The sequence below is a fragment of the Dipodomys merriami genome, unplaced genomic scaffold, assembly GCF_024711535.1.
Source record: "Dipodomys merriami isolate MVZ:Mamm:240054 unplaced genomic scaffold, mDipMer1.0.p SCAF_4, whole genome shotgun sequence".
NCBI lineage: Eukaryota > Metazoa > Chordata > Mammalia > Rodentia > Heteromyidae > Dipodomys > Dipodomys merriami.
In genome coordinates, this window is record NW_027205603.1 from 22,852,710 (window position 1) to 22,874,070 (window position 21,361).

The 21,361-nt window shown below is 37.3% G+C and overlaps 1 protein-coding gene across 3 annotated transcripts in view; it reads left to right on the plus strand.

Annotated features, from left to right (window-relative positions):
- Positions 1-21,361, plus strand: part of Spidr (scaffold protein involved in DNA repair) — a 319,993-nt gene that overhangs the window by 250,161 nt on the left and 48,471 nt on the right. For all 3 annotated transcript variants that reach the window (XM_069990683.1, XM_069990685.1, XM_069990686.1), the window contains one exon: positions 13,096-13,236. In XM_069990683.1, the coding sequence (XP_069846784.1) occupies positions 13,096-13,236 (141 nt within the window). The remainder of the gene's footprint in view (positions 1-13,095; positions 13,237-21,361) is intronic.

A 21,361-nucleotide genomic window follows, 5' to 3' on the forward strand; every position in this document is an offset into this window, starting at 1 on the left:
TTATCTCCAATAAACCACTACGAAAACTGGAAGTGGCACTGTGGCTCAAGAAGTAGAGTTCTAGCCTTGGGCTGAATTGCAATTCAGCTGAGGGACAGCTCCCAGGCCCAGAGCTCAAGACCCATGACCAACAAAAATAAACAAAAAATCAAATTTCTAGTCAGGGAGGAAGACAGCAAAAGGGAAGCATAATGTAGCACTTCCTAAGGGAGCCTCACTTAGAGGACAGAGGAAAAGTCCGTATCCAACTTTATGTTGAAAATAGTATGGATCTTGATGGAGAGAAACTCTGTGTGTATAGCTCCATTATACTTAGCAACCAAAAATGGCAAAGCAATAAGTTTACAGAGAGAATCAGAGAAAAGAGATAGATGAGCCCTTAGGGGATCAGAGCCAGACCTTGGAGTGGTGAAGGCTAGGAGGCATAAGTTCTCAATTGTACCCACTCAGAAGCAGCCAGGGCAGCCTATGAGGACCTGAAGAACAAGATCAGCCAGCACAGGCTGAAGGTCTCACTGGCACTGCAGCTTCACTACTGCTACTGACCACTGTAAATGAGCAAGTAGGCCACTCAGACCCAGGAGTACCCTGGGGAAGCCAAGAGTTAAAATAAAACCATCCTGGGCAGTCAGACATACCAATGCCTTAATGCCCCAGGAAGACTGGAAAACCGCAGCTGTGCCTAAAGAAGGAAGAACAAAAACCTACATTCCTTGAGCTTTTGGCACCTCTATAACACATATGCAATTGTATACACAAGTTCAAATTTGGAGTTGAGTGTGAATCAATCAAAGGGCTTAAGCATTACATTGTACCAATAAGTGGTTTTTTCAGACCTGGGTACAATCTCTAGGGGACCATGTAAAAAGATGTTTTTTAAAAAGGGGGGAAACAAAAATATGAGCAGAAACATCCAAGACTGTATACTGCATGGGAAGTAAATATCAAATGGTTAGTTCAAACAAGTCACTACAGAGTCATATAAACAACAATAACAACAAGCCTCAGACCTAGGAGAAACTAGTTCCAGAGCTGCTACAAAATATTATCAGAAATATCTACTTGTCATGAAAAAATAAAGAGGCAAAAAGAAATAACATGTGACCCATTCATGTTGTATATGTGGGGAGAGGGGGATGGACATAGCTTTTAGACCCAGGAACAGTGGTATACACCTGTAGTACCAGCATCCTGAGAGTCAGGAAGATCATGACATCAAATCAAGTCTAGTCAACCATAGCAAGAAAGAAAGGGAAGGAGAGGAGGCAGAAGGAGCAAGCTTTTAGGCTAAAGCAAAGATTTCAAAACAGCCATTAGAAAATATATTTATCAGGCTACTGGGCACCCACCTGTAATCCCAGCACTACAGAGGCTAAGAAAGAAGGATCGCCAGTTCAAGGTCAGTTTGGAGAATATATGTCTCAGGTGTAAATTATATATATATATTCTATATACTATTCTTTAATAGAATATTCTATTATTTAATGTCTTATATATATATATATATATCATATATATACACATATATATACAGAGACAGAGTGTGTGTGTAGGGTGATCCTAGGGCTTGAACCTAGGGCCTGGGCACGCCACTGTTTTTTTGCTTAAGGTTGGTACTCTGTGACTTGCATATTCTATAACGAGCTTTTTGGCAATTAATTGGAGGTAAGAGTCTTATAGTCTTTCCTTCCCATGCTAGCTATACACCATGATCCTCAGTTCTCAGCCTCCTGAGTAGCTGGGATTACAGACATGAACCATTGGTACCTGACTTACAAATTATCATTAAGTAGTTGTACAAAGGATTTGCCATTTTATATCATTTTACATATGTCATATATAATGTGTAATAATTGTATGTGGTATATACAGGCTTTGATAAAGTTTAATTGGAAATATTTAAATGGAAGCCTGTTGGGGTTCTTTTTCTTTTTTCTATTTTCTTTTTACTTTTATTGTAAAGGTGATGTACAAAGGAATTACAGTTACGTAAGTCAGGTATTGAACACATTTCTTTTTCAACAGTGTCACCCCCTTCCTCATTTTCTCCCACTTTTTCTCCTCCTGACCCTCCTCCCCCACCAAGTTGTAACGTTCACTTCCAGCATAGTGTCTAGTGAGTATTACTGCTGAATTAGTTCACCCTTTATCCCACCATTTCTATGTTTCCCCTCCCCTACCAGATAAACATACATACAAGGTAAAATGTACAGAAATAAAAAAACAGTGACAAAAAGGGAAAAACAGAAGGAAAAGAAAAAGAACCACAAAAAGTAAAATAGAAAACCACCTGTTTCCATTTTTGAAATTCATTTCAATATGCATCATTATATATGATCATAAGCACATAGCTATTGAGCCCTTGTGATCCTCTCCTAAGAATAGCCTCCTTTGGTTTCACTTTGTGAATGTTTAGGGTCCTGTTTAATCATGTCCAAGTCTAATTTTTTGTCTTTTACTCCTATTGATTATACTTGTAGATTACAGGCACATTGTAATTATTACAATGAGGGAAACAATGCAACCTATGATTTTTTGGATCTGGCTTACTTCACTTAATATAATTTTTCCAGGTCTTTCCATTTCCTAATGAATGGGACAATATCATTCTTTCTGATGGAAGTAGTGAACATGGTTGTGCTATCTTTAATGTGTCCTGGTTTGTGGTCAACTGGATAAATGCCCAGGGTTGGGATTGCTGGGTCATGAGAAACTTCTATGTTTAGTCTTTTAAGGAACCTCCATACTGCTTTCCAGAGTGGTTGAACAAGTTTATATTCCCACCAACAGTGTAGTAGTATTCCCTTTTGGCCATATCCCCAGAAGTATCTGTTATTGTTAGTTTTCTTGATAATGGCCATTCTAACTGGGGTGAGGTGGAATCTCAATGCTGTTTTGATTTACATTTCTTTTATGGCCAGAGATATTGAACATCTCTTCATGTGTCTATTGGCCATTCTTATTTCTTCTTTGGAGAAGTCTCTAAGTCTTTAGCCCACTTATTAACAGGGCTGTTGTTTCTTGGAGGGTTTGTTTTTTTGGGGGGGGTTCACTTTTTGAGTTTTAAGTACACTTTAGATATGATGACCTTGTATGCTGGATAGCAAGTAAAGCCTTCTTCCATTCTAACGGCTATCTTTTTGCCTTAATAGCTATGTCCTTTGCCATATAGAAACTCTTCAGTTTAATGCAGTCCCATTTTTCCAGTCTTTCTTTGATTTGTTGTGATTCTCCATCTTTACTTAGAAAGTTTCAACCCATGCCAAGGAGTCCTAGTGTTTCTGTAATATTTTCAGGATATCTGGTCTTACATTGAGGTCTTTGATCCATTTGCAGTTGATTCTGGTAGGGGTCTAGCTCCAGTTTTCTTCTGCATGTGTATAGCCAGTTCTGCCAGCACCCTCTGTTGAAGAGGCTCTCTTTCTTCCATCCTGTGTTTTTGGCTCCCTTATCAGATATCAGGTGGCAATAGGTCTGTGGGTTCATTTCTGGATCTTCTGTTCCATTGGTCCTCAGGTCTATTCTTTTTTCTTTCTTTCTTTCTTTCTTTTTTTTTTTTTTTTTTTTTTTTTTTTTGGGTCCGGTCGTGGGGCCTGAACTCTGGGCCTGGGTGCTGTCCCTCAGCTCTTCAGCTCAAGGCTAGCACTCTACCACTTGAGCTACAGCGCCACTTCCGGCTTTTTTCTTTTTGCTTATGTGGTGCTGAGGAATCAAACCCAGGGCCTCATGCATTGCAAGGCAAGCGCTGTACCACTGAGCCACCTTCCCAGCCCCTCAGGTCTATTCTTGTGCCAGTACCAGGCTGGTTTTATTACCACATGGAAGTCTATTTGAAATATCTTCTTCATGTATGCTCTGGACTTCCTAGTATATCTATCATTTCTTATCATTCTTCAAAAGCTTCTTATCATTTCTTCAAAAGCTTGATTTCCCAAAAGTAGTTTCCTGGTTCCTCTAGTACTTATGCTTTTAAATTAGAATGCCCACTAAATGATCCCAAGCCACATTGATTATTTATGTTTATGTTTAAGCAAATTAAAATCAAATAAAATTTAAAACTGTTCTCACCATAGCCACATTTCAAGTGCTCAGTACTCACATTGACTAGTCAAAATTGAATCCAAAGATATAGAGCATTCCATTAGTACAGAACAGATGAGCTTCACCTGAATTTGAGCACTGGTGGAGCTTTAGCTCCAGAAATTAGGCTGCCAATTCTCCACTTTTGTAAAGTTTACAGAGATACTTATGTCACACACATATGCTTAAATTTTCATTCTATTTCACTTTTACAATTCTCTTATGTAATGTTTCATGATTGCTTTAGCTTAGAACTGGATGTCAAAAACAAATTGGTTTTATCACTGAATTCTTTTTTTTTTTTTTTTTTTGGGGGTCCGGTCGTGAGGCCTGAACTCTGGGCCTGGCCACTGTCCCTCAGCTCTTCAGCTCAAGGCTAGCGCTCTACCTCTTGAGCCACAGCATCACTTCCGGCTTTTTTCTTTTTGCTTATGTGGTGCTGAGGAATCGAACCCAGGGCCTCAGGCATGCAAGGCAAGCGCTCTACCACTGAGCCACCTTCCCAGCCCTATCACTGAATTCTTCCAAATTGTCAAAACACAGATCAGGCCTTACACAAATTACTCAGGGAAATAAATGAAATGAAGCCTTCATCAACTCGTTTTATGAAGCTTATGCAAATGATGAGATAAAAATATGGATGAAAAATAAAGTTAAGGGCCAGTTCACTCTTAGGCATAGGTAAAAAAAAAATCCCAAGTCAATCTTCAAGAAGAATTTTTAGCCATTACATCAGGAGTGAAAAATTGCTTTAGCATTTATCAAGTATACACACCGATTATTTACAACATAATCAAAGAAGGGAATTAGTACAAAAATACATTTGATAAGATCTAAGATCAATGTATATAATTTTTTAAATGCCATAACAAAACTAGGAATTCCTGATCAGAGGAGAATTATCTCCTCCAAAATATTCAGAGCAAACAATCATTTCTATAAAATATTGAAGAGATTTTCTTCAAAATCCGGAATAAAGATGTCCAAAGTGACTAACTGCTCTTTAGTACTTTTCTGAAGATCCTAAATAGTAGTCAGATGAGATTAATAAAAAGTAAAAGGATTAGATAAGAAGAACCAAAATTGACATTATGACATTCCAAGGAACTACATAAAAGGAATTACAAATAAGTTAGTGAGATTCATGGGTTACAAGTCACTGATATTTCTTATATCAACTACACAAGACAAACTAATATTTAAAACAGCAAATAAGAAATGTACATATCACCCAATATGGAAAAAATAGTTGTATTGTCAAAGATTATAGAATTCACATACTTTAATAGACCAAGATAATAACAATTTGATTGTGAAGGTTAAAATGTGTTTGTGTTGGGCTGGGAAGGTGGTTCAGTGGTAGAGTGCTTGCTTTGCATGCATGAGGCCCTGGGTTCGATTCCTCAGCACCACATAAGCAAAAAGAAAAAAGCCGGAAGTGGTGCTGTGGCTCAAGTGGTAGAGCACTAGCCTTGAGCTGAAGAGCTGAGGGACAGCGCCCAGGCCCAGAGTTCAGGCCCCATGACCGCCCCCCCCAAAAAAATGTATTTGTGTATTACTGTCCTACAATACTGTGAAATTTTTATAATCACCTAATCTCAATAAAAAATTATTTAAAAAGAAAAACAGCAACTAGGGCTAGCAGAACAGTGATTTATGCCTATAATTGCAGCTAGTTGGGAGGTGGAAATCAGGAGAATCATGGTTCAGGGCCAGCCTGGGCAAAAAATTAGCAATACTGTACCTCAGCAAGCTGGTCATAATAGTATGTTCCCATGATCCACTACAGTGGAAAGTCGTAGAACAATCTCAGTCTAGGCTGACACTAGGGAAAAATCACACCATCTAAAACAGTGCGGAAAACAAAAGAGACTAGAGACCTGGCTCAAGTGAGAGAGTGTTTGACTAGAAAACACAAGGACCAGCAGGCACCTGTGTCTCACGCCTGTAATCCTAGCTACTCAGGAGGCTGAGATCTGAGGATTGAGGTTCAAAGCCAGTCCAGACAGAAATGTCCATGAGACTCGTCTCCAATAAACAACCAAGAAACTGGAAGTGGCTCTGTACCTCAAGTGGACAGAGCCCAGGCCCAGAGTTCAAGCCCCACAACCAAGGAAAAAAAAAAGAACACACAAGGGCCTGAGTTCAAACCTCAGTACTGCCAAAAGAAATTAATAAAATAGCAAACAAATCCATAAATGATCTAACAAGACATATACAAAAAATATTGTGAAAATGTAAATTTTTCTTATGAAAATTGGTCTTAAGTGCTTATCAAGGTAAGATTTTATTTCCTGGTGCTTTTTTAGTGAACCTAGCTATATGTTACGCAAATCACTTTAATGGCTACCATAGCCCTTATTTTCATATTCAGATGAAGTAAATTCAAGCCATACAAGTAAGTATCTTTTGGGAAATCTGGAGTTTCTAGCCTGAAACTTCCTCCCTGGAAAACCACTTAGGTTGCACTGAATATGATATAATTTACAGTAAATTTCAGATGTCAGGAAAAACAAGTTGATCATGGGTCCCTTTTCTGCCCAGACTTGTCCTACCAGCACTGATTTTAAGAGAAGCATTGACAAGGAATTCATTGTGTGCCACTGATAAGCTAGCTCTGGTTTGGACTTTTTTTAATGCCAGTTCCAATCCAGTTGAGCCAGTGGAGAGGATGACTGACTCTGCCTTGGGCATGAGCCAGCATGTCACTGAGCCACAACTCTGTGAGCAGAACAAGCTAGGAGAGCATGTGTGGTCAGGCATGAACAAAGGGAGAAGGACTAGAATGGTGACAAATCATCTCTAAGGTGAAAGAAACAAACAGAAGTTCTCCTCCTTGCTTATTTGAGATAAAGACAAAACCTCAGGCAAATATAGTACCTAGGTTCCACCTCTCCCTTCTCAGCACAACTAAAAAGAAGGGAACTTCGTATTTTTATTTATGGGGATTTAAAATAATATCACAAGCAAGCATTAATGTCATCATGTATAGTGAGCTATCTATCTTCCTATAAGAAACACTGGGGCTCCTCAGCAGAAAATATAACCAGGTTCCATCTCTGAGTCCTGTTCCCAATGCCCTGCCTCAATCTCCCGATTTAGAGTTGTCAGGTAAAAAGGCAAGTAGGGTTCAGGAGACCTTTACATGGTCACATACAAAGAAAGACATAAGCTCTACATAAAAATGTGTACTTGTAGCCAGGTGCCATGGTTCACGTCTGTAATCCTAGCTATTCAGGAGGTTGAGATCCTGAGAATCATGGTTCAAAGCCAACCCAGGCAGGAAAGTCTTTGAGACTCTTATCTCCAATAAGCCACCAGAAAACTGTAAGTGGAGCTGTGGTTCAAAGTGGAAGAGCACTAGCCTTGAGCAAAAAAATGCTCAGGGACAGTACCTAGGCCCTGAATTCAAGCCCCATAGAGAAAAGAAAAGAAAAGAAAAGAATGTATAGTGTTGTTCCTGCTCTCACTTAGCATTCAGGAAACTTAAAACAGTCCTCAGCTCCCAGAAAGAGGCAACAGAGAGAAAGCGATATTGGATGTTGGATGAAAAATTAGTTTCGATCTGGAAATTGATACCCAGCCAATTGGCCTTAAAATCAGAGGACAAAGTGCCAATAATTTCATGGTTTCGAAATGTTCTCTCTCTCTCTCTCTCTCTCTCTCTCTCTCTCTCTCTCTCTCTCTCTCTCTCTCTCTCTCTCTCTCTCTCTCTCTCCTCTCTCCTCTCTCCTCTCTCTCTCTCTCTCTCTCTCTCTCTCTCTCTCTCTCTCTCTCTCTCTCTCTCTCTCTCTCTCTCTCTCTCTCTCTCTCGGCCTGGTGCTGTCCCTGAGCTTTTTTTTTTTCTTTTGTTATTAGTTGGGGCTTGAACTCTGGGCATAGGTGCTGTCCCTGAGCTCTTCAGCTCAAGGCTAGTGCTCTACCACTTGAGCCACAGCAACACTTCCTGTTTTCTGGTGGTTACTTGGAGATAAGAGCCTCACAGACTTTCCTGCCCTGGCTGGCTTTGAACTGCATCCCCATATCTCAGCCTCTTGAGTAGCTAGGATTACAGGCATGAGTCACTAGCACCCAGCTTCCTGAGCTCGTTTTGTTCAAGGCTAACATACGAGCTCTTGAGAAACACCGCCACTCTCAGCTTTTTCATGGTTAACTGGAGATAAGAGTCTCATAGATCTTCCTGCCTGGGCTGGCTTGGAACCACAATCCTCAGACCTCAGCTTTCTGAGTTTCTAGGATTGTAAGCATGAACACCTGGCTTATTGTTCCAAATTTTTTCATTCTACCATTCCCCTTTCAACAGCCTAGAAGCTGTGAGCTCCTTAACTGAAGAACTCCTCTAAGGAGGAAAGATGTGGGGTATAGGAAACAGGAGGGGGCTGGGAAGATGGCTCAGTGGTATAACTTGGCAGTACAGAAAACTTGGCAGTACAGAAAACCCAGATTTTATGACTAGAAAATCCAAGATTATTGGGCCTCAGTGTGAAATTTTAACACATCTAGAATAGAGGAGAATGTAAAGCTTCACAATAGCTTTTTCAGGGTTCACTGTGAAGCTCTGAGGGAATTAGCAAGGATTTGTTGTAGAACTTACTGATTGTAAGATGTAAATAGGAAAAATACTGTTTTATTGTATGGAAAGCTATCAATTCTTTAACATAGCCATAACTTTTTTCTTTTCATCAGTAATGATTTTTTTCCTTTTTTAAAAAATCTTTATGAGGCTCTGGGTTTAATTCCTCAGCACCATAAGCAGAAAAAGGCGTAAGTGCTGCTGTGGTTCAAAGAGCCAGGCCCAGAGTTCAAACCCCATGACCACCACCACCAACAAAAAAGATATAGTATATTCATAAACTGCAACTCCTTTATACAAGTACTTAAAGATAATAAAGATCCTTTTTTTTTTTTTTTTTTTTTTTTTTTTTTGGTCAGTTGTGGGGCTTGAACTGTAGGCCTGGGTGCTGTCCCTCAACTATTCAGCTCAAGTCTAGCACTCTACCGCTTGAGCCACAGCACCACTTTCAGTTTTCTGGTGGTTAATTAGAGATAAGAGTCCCACACTGGCTTTGAACTGTAATCCCCAGATCTCAGTCTCCTGCGTAGCTAGGATTACAAGCATGAGCCACTGGCACCCAGCTGAATACAATATAGCTTAATTATAAATTTTAATGAGTGGTATTTTTATTAACTATTGGCTAGTCCACTGTGATTTCCTATTGATATAAATTTTCCAAATGTAAGGTTTTTTAATGCATATTTTTTAGCTTCTTTACTCATTTAATTGCATCATAGAGAATGTGTCCCTGTAAGATACGGGTTCTTTGAAATTTCCTTTTTTTTTTTTTTTTTTTTGTCAGTTATGGGACTGAACTCTGGGCCTGTGTGCTATCCCTGAGCTCTTTCACACCGTGGCTAGTGCTCTACCACTTTGAGCACTTTCCTGAGACTTGCTTTATGGCTATACAGTTGATCAGTTTTTATGTATATTCCACGCACACTTGACAAATGACTTTTTCTAATTGTTATGATTTTCCTAATGTTCATCTAGCAAATCAGACTCATTAGGCATCTGAATATTTTATAAATCATTTTTGTTTGTTTGAATGGAGGATTGAACCCAGGGCCTCACTCATGCAAACAAGCATTTACCACTTGAACCAAACCTTTATAGCACTTGCATTTGTGTTTTGTTTTTGAAACAAGGGTCTTTCTAACTTTGCCAGGACTGACCCCAAACTTGCTATTCTCCTGCCTCTGTTTTCTGCTAGCTTAGAGGTATACACCTCCAGGCCCAGCTACATTTTCTAAATCTTTATCTTCTGTTGTCTATGATTGACAGAAGTGTGTTAAAATCTCCCACAGTGATGGTACATGTTTTAAAATTTTCCCTGTATCATTAGTTCCTATGTTATGTCTTTTGAAGCTATTAAGAACACGGGGGGGGGGGGGGAGGGGGGGAGAACACAGGATTAACATTCTTTGCCTCCTTAGTAAATTAAAACATTCTGAATAATAGTGGTCTATTATTTTGTTGTTGTTTTCTTTTTTCTTTTCTTTTCTTTTTTTTTTTTGATTGGTCATGGGGCTTGAACTCTGGGCCTGGGCCCTGTCCCTAAGTTCTTCAGCTCAAGGTGAGCATTCTACCACTTGAGCCACAGCACCACTTCTGGTTTTCTGGTGGTTAATTGGAGATAAGAGTCTCCTGGACTTTCCTGCCCAGGCTGGCTTTGAACCTTGATCCTCAGATCTCAGCCTCCTGCATAGCTAGGATTACAGGCATGAGCTTTCTCTCTTGAAACTGTTTACTCTCCTGAACCTTCTTTGGTTAATATTTTTTGAATTTCTTTCCTGTACTTTAGGAGTAGTCCTGTGAGTAGTCTTATTTTTTTCTTCATTGAAATGACATGACAAATTTCTTTAACTGACAGTTTTAAATATCTTTTATTCTACTTCTAATATATAAAGATTTAAGTCCAGGATCCTATTCATTACTTTATGTTTCTTGCTTTTTTATACTTTTTCCTTATGTTTCCTGTTGTTGTTACATACCTATATTTCTCATTCCATTTCTTCCCCTTCTCCCACCAGGGATTTGGAAGTTATATTCTCTCTTTCTCTTCTTGAAATTTCACCATGTGTATTGTGCTTGATATCTTAGCTTCAGGCATGGAATGATACCCTGGGAGCCTTTGTACTTACTTGATTTTCGTGCCATCTGATCTCATCTTTCCAAGTCTGTACTCATTAAATTATATTAATGGTTATATTATTTTTATATTATTTTTATTTTATTTTATTTTATCTAATATTTTATATTATTTTTTATTTTATTTGTTTATATGTTTTACCACTGGTCCTTCTTGTATTTCAAACCTTTTTACATAAAAGGCTTTTGTAAAATTTCCTTCTAATTTAGAAATTATTTTAATAATCACCTTAGTAATGAACAAATGTAGTTTATGTGGAAAATGCCCCCAGTTTTTTTTAATGCGAATATTTATGACTGTCCTTGATTACGATTTTGTTGCACCATTTTGAGGTGCAACTTTGGCTGTACTTATGTCATGACTACTGGGAAGGTTACTGTAAATCTAATTTTTATTCTTTTGAAGATGTTCTTAGCTAGATGCTGGTGGCTCTCAACTGTAATCCTAGCTACTCAGAAGGATCAAGAGATCTGAGGATCAGATCTGAAGATCAAGGTAGCCCAGGCAGGAAAGTCTGTGTGACTCTTACCTCCAATTAACCACAAAAAAAAAAAAAAATTAAGTGGAACTATGGCTCAAGTTGTAGAGTGGTAGCCTTGAGCAAAAATGCTCAGGACAGAACCCAAGCCCTAAGTTTAAGCCCCAGGACTGCCTCACTAAATAATAAAATAATAATAATTTTTTTCAAACTCATATGCTCTTTTAAATTTTCATTATCTTTAGTATTCTATCTGCTAAATTACAGTACCATTGCAAACATTTGTCTTGCTTTGGTATTTGTTTTTCTTCCTGTTTCTTAAATTATTCCATAAGAGACTTGTTAGTCACTAAATTATAAATTATCACTTCTTCCTCCGTTTTGTTCTTTCTGCTGGGATTCCCAATAGGCTTATGTTAGTGTTTCTCATTCTGTCCTCTGTATATTTTCACCCTCTTGTATTTTTTTTTCTCTCAACTCTTAAACTGTTTTCTGGGTGACCTTTCCAGAAGTATATTTGGGAAATATACACATTCTTCTGATAAAATGTAGCTTTTACACACTTAGTTTGTTATTTCAATAAGCAAATTTTCCCTTTCTAACAGTTCTATTTTATTCTTTTTCAAACCTTCTAAGTAGTTTTGTATAGCTCTTGCCTATATTCATGTGTTTGCAATTTTTATGTTTTTAAAATATTTGTTCTGAATTTTGTACCTGTTAATTCTAATATCGTGTGTACTCAGTAGATCTTCAGTTTGGGGATGTTTTGTTTTGTTTTGCATATACCCATACCAGGACTTCAACACAGGGCCTCACACTGTGATTAGGCTTTCTTGATCATAGCTTGCTTGCTTGCTTGCTTGCTTGCTTGCTTGCTTTCTATAGCTTTCTTTTTTTAAGGCTGCCACTCTACTATTTGAGCCACATCTCCAACCTGGCATTTTGATGGTTAATTGAAGACAAAATCTGGAAGATTTTTCTGTCTGGGATAGCTTTGAACTGAGATCCTCAAAGTAGCTAGTATTACAGATGTGAGCTACCAGCACCTGGCTTCAGTTATTTTTTCAGACTCTTCCCACATCATGATTGTGTCTGGTAATTTTTATGTGGGAACATCATTATTTGATCTTATTTTATGACACACTGTTATTCCAAAAATGATGTTTTCTTCCTGACAATATTTCCATTTGCTTCTCTTACAAACTATACTTCTCTGTCTCTAGGACATTTCACTAAGAAGTATAGTTTTTGTACCTTTTACCAGTGTAGCACTTAAGACTCATGACTTCAAAGGTTCATTATTTACTCGTCATTTGTTCTTTCTTTTACATTCTTATCTTTAATATTGTTTTCTGTCCCACAATCTATTTTGTAGTAGTATAGTTTACTATTTTTAAACTCCATGACATACCTTTTTAAAAAGTTTCATTTTGTTGTAAGACTTCATCAAAATAAAAAAACTACAGCAAAAATAAAAAAATAATAAATTTGCCAAGTAGAATGAGCTCAAATCTGAAAACTACTCTGCTCTAAATACTACAAGCATTGCTAACATAAATTAAAGAAGACCTAAAATAAGTGGCAAGTTAGAGAATGGTCATCTTTTCATTTATATTTTGCTTAGAATTTCATGACAGTAGACAGTTGTGTCTTTATTTTGTGGCTAATAATCTAAATACATACACTTCTAAATCAAAGCAATATATGTGTGAGTCCAACTGCCTTGACTCAACCATTCATGAAGATGACTACAATGGATTCCTAATTAAAGAGAAGGAAATATGATCTCTTTATCTCCTCAAAGACTAAATGCTAATTTTTTTTACACAGACTATGCCTTCTAGTACAAGATGCCTATAGAATGTTTGGTGAAGTACACATGGAGGGAGCTGTCTCAAAGATCAGAGAGTTGGAAGGAAAGCCCTGCAGCCTGACTGGAGTGAAGGTTCTACAGAAGGCCACCAGAGTAAGGTGAGGACATTCTGGAAGATTATACAGTTTGTTCCAGTTCTTTCATTAGTCTTTGATCTCTAATTTTATCTTTAAAGACAGTATGCTGGGATCATCCCATACTTTGCCTGTGAAATAAGGGTGAGTGGAACCTATAAAATCCCTCTAGAAATAGATAATTGATAATAAAAAGGATTATGCATGTTTAGTGATTCATAATTTTATTGAAATTAATAAGGAAAATAGGTATTGAAAACAGCATAAGTCTCCTGGACATGACATCTAAATGAAATCATGTGTCTGGTACAAAAAGTCGCGTTTACATTTGTATCACAAATATACTATTTTTTTGTGGTCTGTTTATAGAAATTAATGAATTTTAGTGACAGTAAAATTGTTAATACCTTTTTGAATACTATTTCAGGTTAGAATAAGGATAACAAAATGCAAGAATATCAGATTGCTTATTAGTATTGTTTACTCATTGATCCTCTCTATCCTATTGTATGGCCAGGGACCTAGTTTATGGGAACAACCTTCAGGAAACTGCCTTCTGTCTCCCCGACTTTCACAAGTGGTCTCTACCTCTGCCTTACTAGTTGACCAGAGTTCTCAGCATCCTATAATTGACTAATGTAGTCTGAATACTCTGTTTGTAATGGAGTGAAGTAGAGAAGAAAGAGAAAATATTAAGTATATGTGTGGTTTTCAGCTTTAAAGATTTGTTTTCTGTATGTTTTCCTAACTATAATAATAATGCATCTTTGCATTATAGTTTGTGTAAAGAAGAATCTAATTTTAAGTGAAAAAGACTTTCTGAGATAGAAGCAAAACTGTCTAAGTTGTTATGCTGTTGGTTTTCCATAGTAAAAAACAAGCTCATTCTCTGTAAGTATATGACACTTTGCCCTAAAATGTTTTACATAGACAGAGGTGCAGTAGTACATAAATCTGGCCTGAACTGTGGCTGGTACCTCTCCAATAATCATCCTAATCTATGAAAAGAAGAAACTTTTTAATAGAACTATTTTATCATATGTTTAGTTGTAAGAGTAATTTGGAAACTTTTCAATTTTTAAACTTTTTTCAATTTTGTCAATTTTTTAAACTTTTCAATTATTAAAGTAGTTTTACTTTAGCCCTCTTGATATTAATATTTTGTTTAATTATAGTAATATGAGCTTATAATAGTATCTAAGTAGAAGGAAGCCCTTTATGAGTATATTTTGTTTTTGTTTTTTTTTTTTTGGGTCCGGTCGTGGGGCCTGAACTCTGTTCCTCAGCTCTTCAGCTCAAGGCTAGTGCTCTACCACTTGAGCCACAGCGCCACTTCCGGCTTTTTTCTTTTTGCTTATGTGGTGCTGAGGAATTGAACCCAGGGCCTCTGGCATGCAAGGCAAGCACTCTACCACTGAGCCAACTTCCCAGCCCTATGAGTATATTTTGATTGAAGCATTTATTATCATTCCCTGACAATTTCCCTAAAGACTTTTCTGATATGACCATTCTAAACTGTGAACAGTTTTCCTGATTGAACTCAATAACTAAACAGCTTTCCTGTAGGCCTCAGCCACATGACCTGTCTGCTTTTACTGTGGCACCATGAAGGTAGACATCAACTCTACCCGAGAACTTATTTTCCTAGAATATTATAAACAAATCCCCTATTAGCCTTGAGTAAACACAAAAATGTTGTATTGGTTATATAGATATATCTTAAAACAAGTGCTTCCTTTTTTGTTGTGTTTTTTTTTATAAAAAGTTGCTTAGGGAGGGTGGGGTGGGGAGATGGGAAGGGATGGGAAGGGGAAACAAAGGAGGAGGCAACAATGCTTGATAAGAAATGTACTCATTACCTTGCTCATGTAATTTTAACCCCTCTTTATGGTATCTTCACAATAAAAAAAAAGAAATGTACTTATTACCTTACTTGGCACACAACTACAACCCTGTATATTACCAATCTGCATATCACCTTTACAATAAATGAACATATAAAAAAGAAATGAACATATCAAAACAACGTGCCTGTATTGTAATGTAATTGGATGGGGGGGGGGGGCGGCTAGGGTCCTGTGTTGAAAAGGGTCAATTTGCCTGATGTTTAAAAGCATATCTAGACATGTTACTGAGGCATATGAACCCTATCCTCAGTTAGAATATTCTTTGTAAGCAGTTTCAGACTCACAAGCATCTATGGCTAAGTGTATTAGGGTAAAATAAAATCTCTGTCATGAGATCAACTAGATAACATTACTCCAGCAAAGCCATTTTAGGGCAGCATGCTGCTTGCCATGAACTCCACACGTGAGTCACCCACGTGGGCCCATCAAGGACCTGAATGGGCTCTCAGCACAAAACAGTCCAAGCCTAGAGATCTGCTCTGGCTAGAAAATGCTAGACCTACCTTCTTGTGGAAATTCTCCTGAGGCCTGGAACACTGGAGTCTCTGGTTCCATAGAGTTTTCGTTTTCTCACCATTCTGAACCTAAAATTTAACCTAGTTTTTATACATTTCTTTGGATATGTTACTACCATCTACATTTCTATGGACATGGTTTTACTGTGGGAAATGCACTCGTTTCAAATAAGTCTTTTGCCAGTAAACTTTTCAAGGCCTCACACATGCTGAGGAAATGATTGCTCCCAGCCTGATTTACTAATAAACTTCTAATCCCCTTTCCATGTTTAGGTTGCTGACACAATAGTTGGTGCCTTTTTAGATTGGGATTCATTATTTTATGCATTTAACTTTATACTGGCATATGGCCATCCACATAAATATTTAGTGCCGTTTTGTTCTTTTCGAAGCTACAGCTCTTCAAAACAAATTATTAAATTGTTTTGGAATGCTGGATATTATAATTGCCTATTAGTGACATCATCCATTGTCAGTCATCCACCCATGACCCAGTAAACACAATATTGTCTCTCTCCAATTTTTTTGTCCTAAAATATTATGTTTCATAGCAACTCTCATAAACTTTTAACAATCTACTTCTTGAAAAACCTTAACAAAGTATGTTTCTAGAAATAAGCTAAAATGACTAATTGTTAAATACTAATATCTAATACAGAAAATAACTTTGTAGTTGAAAGATAGTTATAGATTTGAGTAGATCCTAGACTCTTTAAATCTCTGTAGTCTACTCGATTTCCTTGGAGCATTAATCATCCCTTCTTGCTGCTTGATGGCCAGATGAGAAGAGAGAGATGGCCAGGGAGCTCTCCTGGCATCTCAATATCCCTTGCCTCCGTTGAGAAAGCTTGCCAAAAGATAGCCCGTATAGCTTTTGTTTTCCTCTGAAAGGTAGATTTCACTGTTTATACTGACTGGTCAAAATCTCTAGTTTTTAAAACCTGGCAAGACAAGACACTGGCTGCACCCAGGCCTTACTTCCAGAGCTCTTACTGCTCCTTGTCCAAGGACCTTCTTCCAAGGAGCAGTCCCTGACCTTTTGTCCTCCTGAGTGACCTGCACTGCTTAGCAGTCCAGCATAGCAAACTTAAAAGAGAAATCACATTGCTTTGGTGCCATAATTCTGTATTTGAACTTTATTATCCTTATTGTTTTGTTTGTTTGCTTGTGGTATTTGGGTTTGAACTCAGGGCTTTTTATTTGTTAGGTAGGCACCCTACTACTGAGCAACACATCTTGTCCTTTTTTATGGTGGTTATTTTGAGATAGTCTTACTTCTAACCAGGGCATATGTCTGGATCCATTTATTTTAAGCTTCCTGTTCCAACTGGGATGGCAAGTGCTTGCCACTCACTTAGCTTCTTCAGTTAACATGTATCTTAGACCTTTTCTGCCTACAATGACCTAGAACTATAATCCTCTCAGTTTCAATGTTCTGTGGGTACCTATTTTGACAGGCATTCACCCCATCCCCACCCACTGGTTGAGAATAGGTCTCGGACCTAGAACTGTAATCCGCCTGATGTTAGCCTCCCAAGTAGCTGGAATTACAGGGGTGAGCCACTGTCACCCAACTTTACTGTGATTACTATATGATTTAGTTATTATATAACAGGACAAACATGAGAAAAAGAAAAATGCTGAAATATGTTCATCTATTTTAGGTATGGAAACAATACCTAGTAAATTACTTTGTTTGACAGGGAATGAAGTAACATTTCCATTCACAAATCCTTAAAAAAAAAAAAAAAACTTCCTAATTTGTTAAACTGATACTTCTAATGTCTTGATCTAAAACAGAATGTTACTTGATAGATGCTATTTTATGTAGACTTTAAAAGGATCCTTTTAGAGTAAAGTAAAATCATCTCATTTTTGAAGAACATTTAATTAGTACTCAGTGCATAGAGTTATTTATTCCTCAGTGCTCAAAGTGACAATGGACTTAGTCTTTGACCTTGAAATGCATCCCTTTGAGCTAGTAAAGGGTAGGATAAGTAGTGGGGCAGTTGGTTGGTGATTTAAGTGACTACCTCGGTGTTAGCTGACTGTTCTCAGAAGATTTAATAAAAGAGGCAAGAACAAATTTTTTAAACAGCTTGATGTGGCAGAAAGACAAGTCTCTTCACATTGATGATATGTTACAAGATGTTACAAGATCTGTGACTAGTTAAAAGTAGGATTAAGAGAGATACATGCAAAAGAGAAAGTGCTATATATATATATATATATATATATATATATACATATATATATATATACATATATATATGGTAATTCAGTTGGGCAATGTGGCTTACACCCAAAACCTTAGCACTCAGAAGGTAGAGGCAGGAAGAAGATCACCAATTGGAAACCAAATTCTAGACGCCCTTAGGTTTTTTTGCTTGCTTATTTGTTATTGAGACCCTATCTTAAAAAATAAAACAAGGGGCTGGGAAGGTGGCTCAGTGGTAGAGTGCTTGCTTGGCATGCATGAGGCCCTGGGGTTCCATTCCTCAGCACCACATAAGCAGAAAAAGCCACAAGTGGCCCTATGGCTCAAGTGATAGAGCGCTAGCCTTGAGCTGAAGAGCTGAGGGACAGCGTCCAGGCCCAGATTCAAGCCCCATGACTGGAAAAAAAAAAAAAAAAAGAAGAAGAAGAAAGAAAGAAAGAGAAAGGGAAAGAGAAAAAAAGGAAAGGGAATTGTGACATTTATCTAACAAACATTAAATTAGTCCTATGTTCCTGGCTAGTTGCTGTGGTGGTTTGGGAGATTTACGCAAACCAGAATATGTCATGATAAAATCCATTAGATCAAGTTTTAAATCATAGTATTGAGGATTTTTTACATTGTCCCTAGAAAAATTGATATCACTTAGAGTTTCTAAGAGAAGGAGAGAAGTGAGTTTAAAAAAATTAAAATGGAATAAGATTATCCTTACTATTTACAGGAAGTAGAGATATAGTGGGATGAGGACAAGTTTGAAAACTTCTGTTGAGGGAAGAACAGAACCATTGCTAAGTAATTTTGAATTTCTGGTATGTACAGAGCTCTGTGAGGAGCCGTGGCATAAGCTAAGTACAAACCAACCCACACTGTGATCCTAGCACTCCCACAGTAGTATGGAACTGGGAGGAGACTTGCAGAGACAGCTCCAAGGGTCCAGACCTGAGGGCAGTCCCTGTGCAGGCTGCTCAGGGGATAGGATAAGGTTTAGTGACCTAGAAGAAGAGAGGAAAGCCTTGGGCCAACAACCAGAATTAAGCGGGAAAAGAAGACAATTCCACAGTATAAATCACTATTTTACCTAACCCTGTAAAGAGTGGTAGAAGTTAAAGAGAGGTTGCTGCCCTGGTCTGGTTTAATAGTAGGGTAAAGAGTCAGGGCATTTGCATTGTGCAATTTTTTTGCATGCATTGTACTTTTGTTTAACTGTCGTATTTAGTCATCCCAAAAGTTAGTAAAGAAAGCATAGACTGTGCTCCCATCCTGTTTTACCGAGGAGGCCCAAGTCCAAGATGGGGTGGCTGGCTAGGGTGTGACTCGACAGGGGCTCCAGATACTCAGATCATGGTCTTCAAAATGGTGCCCTGGTGGTTTCACTGAAGTTTCTGGAAGGAAAGAAAAGCATCCCATAAGGAAGCACTGACTGGTGAGAGCCAGTGTGCACAAGAAGAGCAGAAGTGGACACATCCTGCAAAGCCCTCCATCAGTATGCTGGGGCATTTTGTATTTTCCCTATTTTTCTCTGTGCCATGTGTTTCCTGCCAATATTATTTCAAGTCAAATTAAATCTTCCATTGTCTTTTATGAGTGGAATGCTGTGGTTCATGCTTAACCATTGCACAGAGAAGCAAAATAACAATAAAAACAGTAATTAGAAAGGTCACCTGAAGCAACTGTTTTCAAAGTTTACCCCATTTGATAATCAATAGATGGGCATCAGGTTTTTTTTAGCTGTTTATATAGTGTATTGTCTTGTGTTCTGATGTACCTTTCTATTGATATCATTTCTTATAGACTTATTTATGTGAGCAATCCACAAACCCTTCTTTGTCTGCTATGGTATATTCTGTTTTGAGGACATATGCACACTTTTTGTATGGTAAAATGGTTTTGAACATGAGCCCAAGAAACTTGACTTTGTAGCTCTGCTCCAAATACCAGTAGATATGGCACCCATCTGAAAATGAAAGAACCAGATAAAATAATCTTTAAGACTTTTTAGAGTTTGAGGCTATTCCTTTGCCTTTTAGACTATGTAAAGTGGGCTTCTGTTTTAGCTTTGTATAAATAGATAGTTTTTCTATTTCAACATCTTTTCCTTATGAGAGAGCTTGGTTGTTCAAACCATTTTCTTACAAATATACTGGCAGATCTGTATCTGTTTGCCAGATGTGTAACATATGTTTTTGACTAAGTATAATAAATATAGTTGAAGATCCTTTATTAATATAGTGGGCTCTGATCATCCAGACAGTGACTTTTTTCCCCCATCTTCCCACAGTGCTGGGGATGGAACCAGGGTCTTGCTCATATTAAACAAGTATCATTGAGCTTCACCCTCTGTCTTTAGACAGTGTGTATGTGAGTACATGTATGTGTTATCTAACAGCATTTTGGAGGGTAATACAAGGTCAACAAAACATTTCCTTTGGAGTAGATACATTTTAGGACAATGAAGTCTATTAATGATCCTATCAAAAGATTAATAGAGCTTATCATTTTTATTTCAAAGAAATAGCACTTTAGAAAGTGTGAGGTCCTAGTACCAAGTCATACAGATCATAGTTAGAATTTATAACCCTCCAAAGCCTTCAACTGTTCATTCATACCTTGTGTATTTGTTGCTTTGCTTCACTTACACTAATTCTAACACAAGGAAGTCTTCATATACTTATTTCTAACCTAGCCTGGTTAACATTAGAGCTTTATGTTGGTTGTTGTTTTGTAGTGCTGAGTTTTGAGCTCCAAAATAATTTGACATTATTTTCACATAAGGCAATAAAGGAAAAGTAAAGAAGTTTCATCTTTCATGTACAATGACTTGTTTTCTCATTAGTAAAAGAAGGAAATGTGCAGAAATTTAGTAACCTGAGCAATATCATAAACTCAACCTTTGCTTCTTCAGTTTGTTTATATCCATGCATGTGTTTGCTTCATTTAATTTTTATTATGTCAAGCACTATGAATTGATTTCTTTATTTCTGAAACTCAACCTCTTGGAACAAATTTTGTATTCTTATGCTCTCACGATATATACAATTCAATAACATTGGCTTAGTTTTGAAGTTTAGGGACTAGATGTGGTAGTTACTAATTCTAGCAGTTAGGATGCTAAGGCTGGAAGATCATGTTTTCAAAGCCAGCCTAGATAGTGAGACCCTGTCTCATAAAAATAAACTATTGATAGTAATATAAACCTATATATAAAACCTTTTCATTCCTTTTATTGCTTGCTTTCTAAATAGATTTGAAGGAGAGATATCTAATCTTTCATAATATTGGTAAAGAATATTGAAAATAATAAAAATAGTTGTTTAATGCTTCTAAATAAAGTATTTCAAATTTATTCAATATTTTCCATTTTCTAATTTATTCTGATACTAGAATTAATATATTATGTAAAATCATATTTCCTTTAATTTTTAAAATATGAAAAGAGTGTATTTATACATTTACCAATAGACATTACATAAGGAAATTCTCCTTCAGTTATATACAGATAGCTCTCCATTCCT